This window comes from Arachis ipaensis, chromosome B9 (assembly GCF_059453495.1).
Source record: "Arachis ipaensis isolate K30076 ecotype BB chromosome B9, ASM5945349v1, whole genome shotgun sequence".
Lineage (NCBI taxonomy): Eukaryota > Viridiplantae > Streptophyta > Magnoliopsida > Fabales > Fabaceae > Arachis > Arachis ipaensis.
In genome coordinates this window covers 52,510,379-52,516,089 of record NC_142444.1, presented here as the reverse complement: position 1 = coordinate 52,516,089, position 5,711 = coordinate 52,510,379, and the positions used below count along the sequence as shown (strand labels likewise).

At 34.4% G+C, this 5,711-nt stretch overlaps 2 protein-coding genes across 6 annotated transcripts; both read left to right on the top strand.

Annotated features, from left to right (window-relative positions):
- Positions 1-906: 906 nt before the first annotated feature.
- On the top strand, positions 907-2,319 carry LOC107615465 (26S proteasome non-ATPase regulatory subunit 12 homolog A-like). Its single transcript, XM_088498974.1, has 5 exons — positions 907-916; positions 1,324-1,412; positions 1,770-1,874; positions 1,958-2,014; positions 2,119-2,319. Exons 1-5 carry the CDS (start codon positions 907-909, stop codon positions 2,317-2,319), a joined length of 462 nt encoding a protein of 153 aa, XP_088355100.1.
- A 420-nt stretch (positions 2,320-2,739) lies between these two features.
- Positions 2,740-5,409, top strand: LOC148544656 (BEL1-like homeodomain protein 11). Of its 5 annotated transcripts, none has more exons than XM_088499927.1 (5): positions 2,771-2,878; positions 2,997-3,121; positions 4,271-4,342; positions 4,474-4,534; positions 4,845-5,409. In XM_088499927.1, exons 2-5 carry the CDS (start codon positions 3,039-3,041, stop codon positions 4,881-4,883), a joined length of 255 nt encoding a protein of 84 aa, XP_088356053.1. In that variant the 5' UTR covers positions 2,771-2,878; positions 2,997-3,038; the 3' UTR covers positions 4,884-5,409. The 5 variants fall into 5 exon arrangements, 4 of the variants coding, with proteins under 4 accessions (XP_088356051.1, XP_088356050.1, XP_088356053.1 ...); XM_088499926.1 differs by having other exon boundaries at positions 2,997-3,148; XM_088499925.1 differs by having other exon boundaries at positions 2,740-3,121.
- Positions 5,410-5,711: the final 302 nt, after the last annotated feature.

The following is a 5,711-nucleotide window of genomic DNA, read 5'->3' as shown; positions in this document are numbered from 1 at the left end:
TAGCTATAATTGAGAAGTCAAATGAAAAAACAAATTCAGTGAAAGGTAAGAGAAGTTACTTGTGCAATTGAAGTTTCTCTTCGATCTACAACAAGAAACTTCATTGCATGATCTTGATGAATATCTTACTGTAAAATCAGGTAAGAGAATAAGCATGAAAGACTTGTAGTGAAGCATGAAATGAAATGAAATGAGTAGTGAATCATGAGATTAACAAATCAAATCAACCTTTCCATTTTCAAAATGAATGAAATGAGTAGTGAATCATGAGATTAACAAAAATAATTTTCAGAAGACATAGATTTAATTCAATGAGATTAACTTTAGACACAAGAACACAAACATAAAATAATTGATTAAGTTCTCCGTACCTTGAGAGTTTCCAATTCAGATCTTAGAGCAGAGATCTCACATTGACGGTGACGATGGCGGCGACGATGGCTTCGATGACAGTGGCGAAGGAGAGATCGAAGAGGAGGAGTAAGAGATTGAAGAGGATTAAGAGGTGGATTCAATGCAAAACACGCAATTGTGGTTTCCATTTGCAAACCATGAGATCGATGAGGGGAGCGACAGATTGAAGAGAGTAGATCAAGAAATTGAGGAGGATGGAGAGGTGGTTTCACCGTTCTAGAACACTGACAGTAAAAGTGAGGGTGAGAACTGAGAACATGCGTGGTTAGCTAATTGAGATTAGGTAAAACTTTTTTGAAGTTTTTTAAAAAATTAGACGTATTTACTAACATTTGAGTTTAAATGTTATGTAAAATTTAATTTTATGATAATTACTAACATTTTAACAAATGTTAAGAAGTAAATGTTACTAAATGTCTAAAATGTAATAGTGAATGTCATCAATATTGCAAAAATTCTACAATAACAATAACCAAAACGACGATAACGATAATGACGATACGTAAAAAAAGAAGACGACAATGAATGACGATGATGATGATGATAATGAAGATGATGGAGGAGAAAGAGGAAAAGGAACACTACAAGACAGACGGCAGATAGCGGCGCTATTTTAGAGGCTGTTTTTAAGTCAGCCGCTATCTACCAATTTAGTAGTTGTTAACGCAGCTGTTTTAGAGAAAGCTGCAATTCATTTTATTTTTCTCGTAGCTTCGCCTCTTTTTTTCCTAAATCTCAATCTCAACTGTGTTTACCCTAACAATTACCAGAGTTCTCTCTCTCTCTCTCTCTCTTTCTCTCTCTCTCCCTCTCTCTCTCTCTCTTCCATCATTGTCTTTGCTGCGGTCTCGAGATCTCTCAACGGTGTTCTCTGTACGCCTTGCTCCTCTGCTTTCTCTGCTCTGCCAGGTCTACTCGCCGTCTCCTCTAAGCTGTGCATGAGCGTCCTGCCAGTGTCGCCTCCAACCTCTATCAGCTCTACCAGCACCCATCACAAGGTCTTCTCCTTCTGCCTTTCTTTATTTATTTGGTAATTCGCTTATTGTTTCTTTTTTATCTAGTTTTTCATGTTTTTACCGGAGGAGAAGCGCCCACTTATGCATTCCAAATGATGCTTCTGTCCCAGATCTGCTCGCTACTCATGTGCCACTTGGTTGAGATTATGCCTTTATTTAACTTGGTTCAGATTTCCTTCTCTATTATTTGGTTACAAATCCATCCCTTTTGCTTTTTTATTTGGTTTCAATTTACACTTTTTTTGGTTCTTGCCAAGAACACAAAACAAAAGACGGTGAAGCAAAATCTGTTGTTGAGCTTGAGTGATATGTACATATGACATTTGTATCATTTATTAGATATATGTTGAGATTGAGAGAGCTCGATTGGCCAAGAAACTTGCCAAGATTAAGGAGGAACAAGGGCTTATAGCTGAAGCTGTTGATTTGATGCAAGAAATTACGGTTGGTGTGGATACTGAATGTTGTGATAATTTTTATTATGCAATTAGTAGTCAGTTGACTCATGTAATGGCCCTTTATAACAGGTGGAAACTTTTGGTGCCATGGCAAAAACTGAGAAAATTGCTTTCGTTCTTGAACAAGTATGAGACATCATTCTATTTCCTTTAGAGATGACAGCATCTGCCATAATTTGATGTTGCATTTTAGCTGTGGAATAAGGAATTTCTTGCATTAAATTGTGCAGGTTCGTTTGTGCCTAGACCGTCAAGATTATGTTCGTGCACAAATACTTTCAAGAAAAATTAGTACGAGAGTATTTGATGCTGATGCTTCAAAGGAAAAGAAAAAACCTAAAGAAGGTGATAATGTTGTTGAAGAAGCTCCTGCTGATATACCATCTCTACCAAAGTTGAAGCGGATCTATTACGAATTAATGATTCGGTAAATTAATCAATACTTTCCGTTATGTTGCTTAGCTTGTTCAATCTAAATAGAAATTTGTTACTGGGCGATGTTTTGAATCTTGATGTGGTTTTGATAGGATCAGGTAGTAACAGAATCGGTAGGCTTTATTGATAAATGAGGGATTGCAAATCACAATCCTTTATTGGACCACACTGTTGGAACTACCAACTATGGAGGGAGTTCTTCCTCTCCTATTCTAACTGATCTAATAGAATGACCAAAACTAAAACTAACTAATCAACTAGTATTTATAGGCAGCAGCTAAGACTAAGACTATTTTTCTCATGCCTGCTAGTGCATCTCAAAGGGAACAAAAACAGATAGCCAATTAACAGCAATTAGGAACTAAAACCCACAAGTAGACTACTTACCTCTCCTCTTGTAAATTAAACCAAACGTATTTCTCTATATATTTGATTAATTTTGATTTAGATTATGCCTCATCTTTAATTGGGTTAAGAGAAGACCTCAAAAGAATGTTAAGTAGAAGTAAATAAATTTATCTGAAACCTTTGTTCTCCTGTTTCAATTTCGAAGAGGTAAGGGTTTAAATTTAAACTTTTCACTTCCTTTGTTTAGCCTCCAAAAATTTATCTCGCAAACATGCCCTATTTTCACCTGATGTTATCATTGTCGATAATCAAACTGAGGCTACAGCAAAAGAAGGTAGCAATTCAGGTTCTTCATCTTCGATGTTCCATGGTGCAAATGAGAATAAAGCAGATTGGAGAACCGAGAGTGGTTCTTGTCTATCTCCTCGGCCAGATTACCAACAAAAGAAGGCAAGGCTCCTTTTCATGCAAAAGGAGGTTGGTTTTCACTCCCTTTAACATGATTCACTTGCTTTTATATGATTTATTTTATTATCTTTTTCATTTGGGCATATTGTTTGTCAAAAATGGAAAAAAAGCCTCTTGCTTTTACTGCACTATCTGCTATATAGCATTTAACAAATATTGAATTTTGGGGTGCATAATTGCATCATTTTTCTTAATATCTGAATCAATTTATCTTACTTTTTCTCAGCTTTTTTTTTCATGATTTTTATTTTGGTTTAGAGTTGCATCATTTTGTTCCTCCCTTGTGGAATATAAAAGGGTGTTCCTTTCTATAATTGTATTAATATGTTGTTTCTTGTTGAATTGTGGCTCTTGTCTTGTCTTTTTTTTTTAAAATAAATAGATAAATAATGTGCCAAAGACTTTGATTTTTCCACCCTTGGCAAATTTGATGTAGAAGAATGAAAGAGAAAACTGGTAAGGTCCAATAATCCTAACAATGAATTGGTTTTATATATTATCATCATGCTCTGGTGTTTGTATTTGATGTTATAAATTACAAGACACCAAGAAGCCAGAGAGAGAAAGAGAGATATGACCGTTTATTGTGAAACATGACAAATCTAGTTGAACATAAACTAAACGAATTATCCTTGGTTATATATTCTTAGTGCATAGACTAATTGTGTTCTATAACATGTTCATTGTTCAACCATTCATAGGTGTTCCAATGTTTGTTTCCTTATTCCGTTAGATGAATCTCCCTTTCTTTTAGTTAGATGTCAAAATCATATATCATAAATTTTCGCAGTGAAAATTTGCTTGATTTACTACTTATTTGTTTTAAAGTTTGGCAGCTCAATTGAATATCTCTCTGCATGTTGACAAAAAACAATATAGTATGCCCAAGTTGAAAAATGTGTAATATAGTATGCCCAAGCTTGGCAGCTCAATTTTGGATGGATGTCTTTAGTATTTCTATTCTTTAATACTTGAAAAATGTGTTTGTAGTAAAGTTACTAATTTCATGAATCTTTCATTCTCCCCAATAAATTACATTTCCTATGAGAATATAAATAAAATGTGTCATTAACTGATAAACTAAGTGATGTGCATTTAATTTGTGGATTATTTCCATGTATCAACATTCAGCTATGAGTCTTCTTGTTTGTCCAAGTTGATGTATCCCCACAAAGCATGGTTATTCGAGCATTTTCTTCATCTGTATGTTCCTCTTTGTTTCTCTGTTTCTCTCCTTTGACTTTTCTTTCATTCTATTAGAAAAAGAAATAAAAGGACATTGAATTTTTGTTACAGTGTTTTATTATTTATTTTTTTTTTGAATTTCATTTCAGTTACCCCATAGACACAGATAAACACATGTTGGCAACACAAAAAGGTCTTTCACGAAACCAGGTAGGGGATTATTCCTTTCAAATTCATCATTTTATTTGTTAGTCTTTTTATATATTCAGTTCATTGAATTTGTAATCTACAATGTTCATATGTAGCTTTTTTGAAAGGAGGTCTATTTCATCATATGATAGCTTTAAACAGTATCATAAAGTAAGAATTTTTATTTTCAATTTTCATCCCATGCAAAGGAATTGGACCAGTCAGTATAAATACTTGTTACTATGTAACGAAAAATGAGTACAAGAAACATTTCTCTTTAGTTTTTACTAACAGAAGACACTCTAAATATGTAATAAACTGATTAATGTAGGTATCGAATTGGTTCATAAATGCTCGAGTTCAAATGTGAAAGCCAATGGTTGAGGAAATACACATGCTTAAAACAAAAGGCACAACAGGTGCCAACAAGAACAACAACAACAATCACCCTAGTACTGAAAATGAGAGAGCTTGTGTTAATGAAGATGGTTTCAGCAGCCAACAGCATAGAGTAATGGGGGGGACTCAACGCAAGTTCAACATGCATTCTTTGATTCCTGAGAACCAACAACAGTCTCACCAATGTATGGAACTTGAAATGGAGTCAACAACCAATGAAGAACAATGAAGCCGAGAGAAGAAGTCTAAATTGGAATGTGAGATGAGTTCAACAAGCATTATTAAGTAGTTTAGCTAATAACTGCAATATTTTGCTTTGCAGTTAGAACAAGGAATCATGATAAAAGAGGTTAAAGTATGTTTTTTTTATTCTTTGTCAAAAGTTTTATTTTGTCTTAAATTGTGAAATGGCTTCATGAATTTATTCATGTGCATGAACTAGTGATATAATCTTGTTTTTTATTATAAGGGAAGGTTATGCTAGCAAGTTATTTACATTCGCTTTGTATGTGATATAATCATGTCGCATTCTTTTAAAAAAACTCACATAAATCTGTGGCAGCTCAAAACTGCCGCAGATTTTATTTTTAAAATCCAATGACCGAATAGTGGCGGTTCTAAAACTGCCGCAAAATCAATTATTTGATTTGTTGCGGTTGTGTCAGCGGTTTCTCAAAACCGTCGCAAAATCAAATCTCCACCCCCTAATAGGCAACGCTTGTGGAACCGCTGGAATTTCGTTTCGCAACGGTTAAAAACTGCCGCAAATTCCGAAAAGAACTGCCGCTATTCGGCGTGT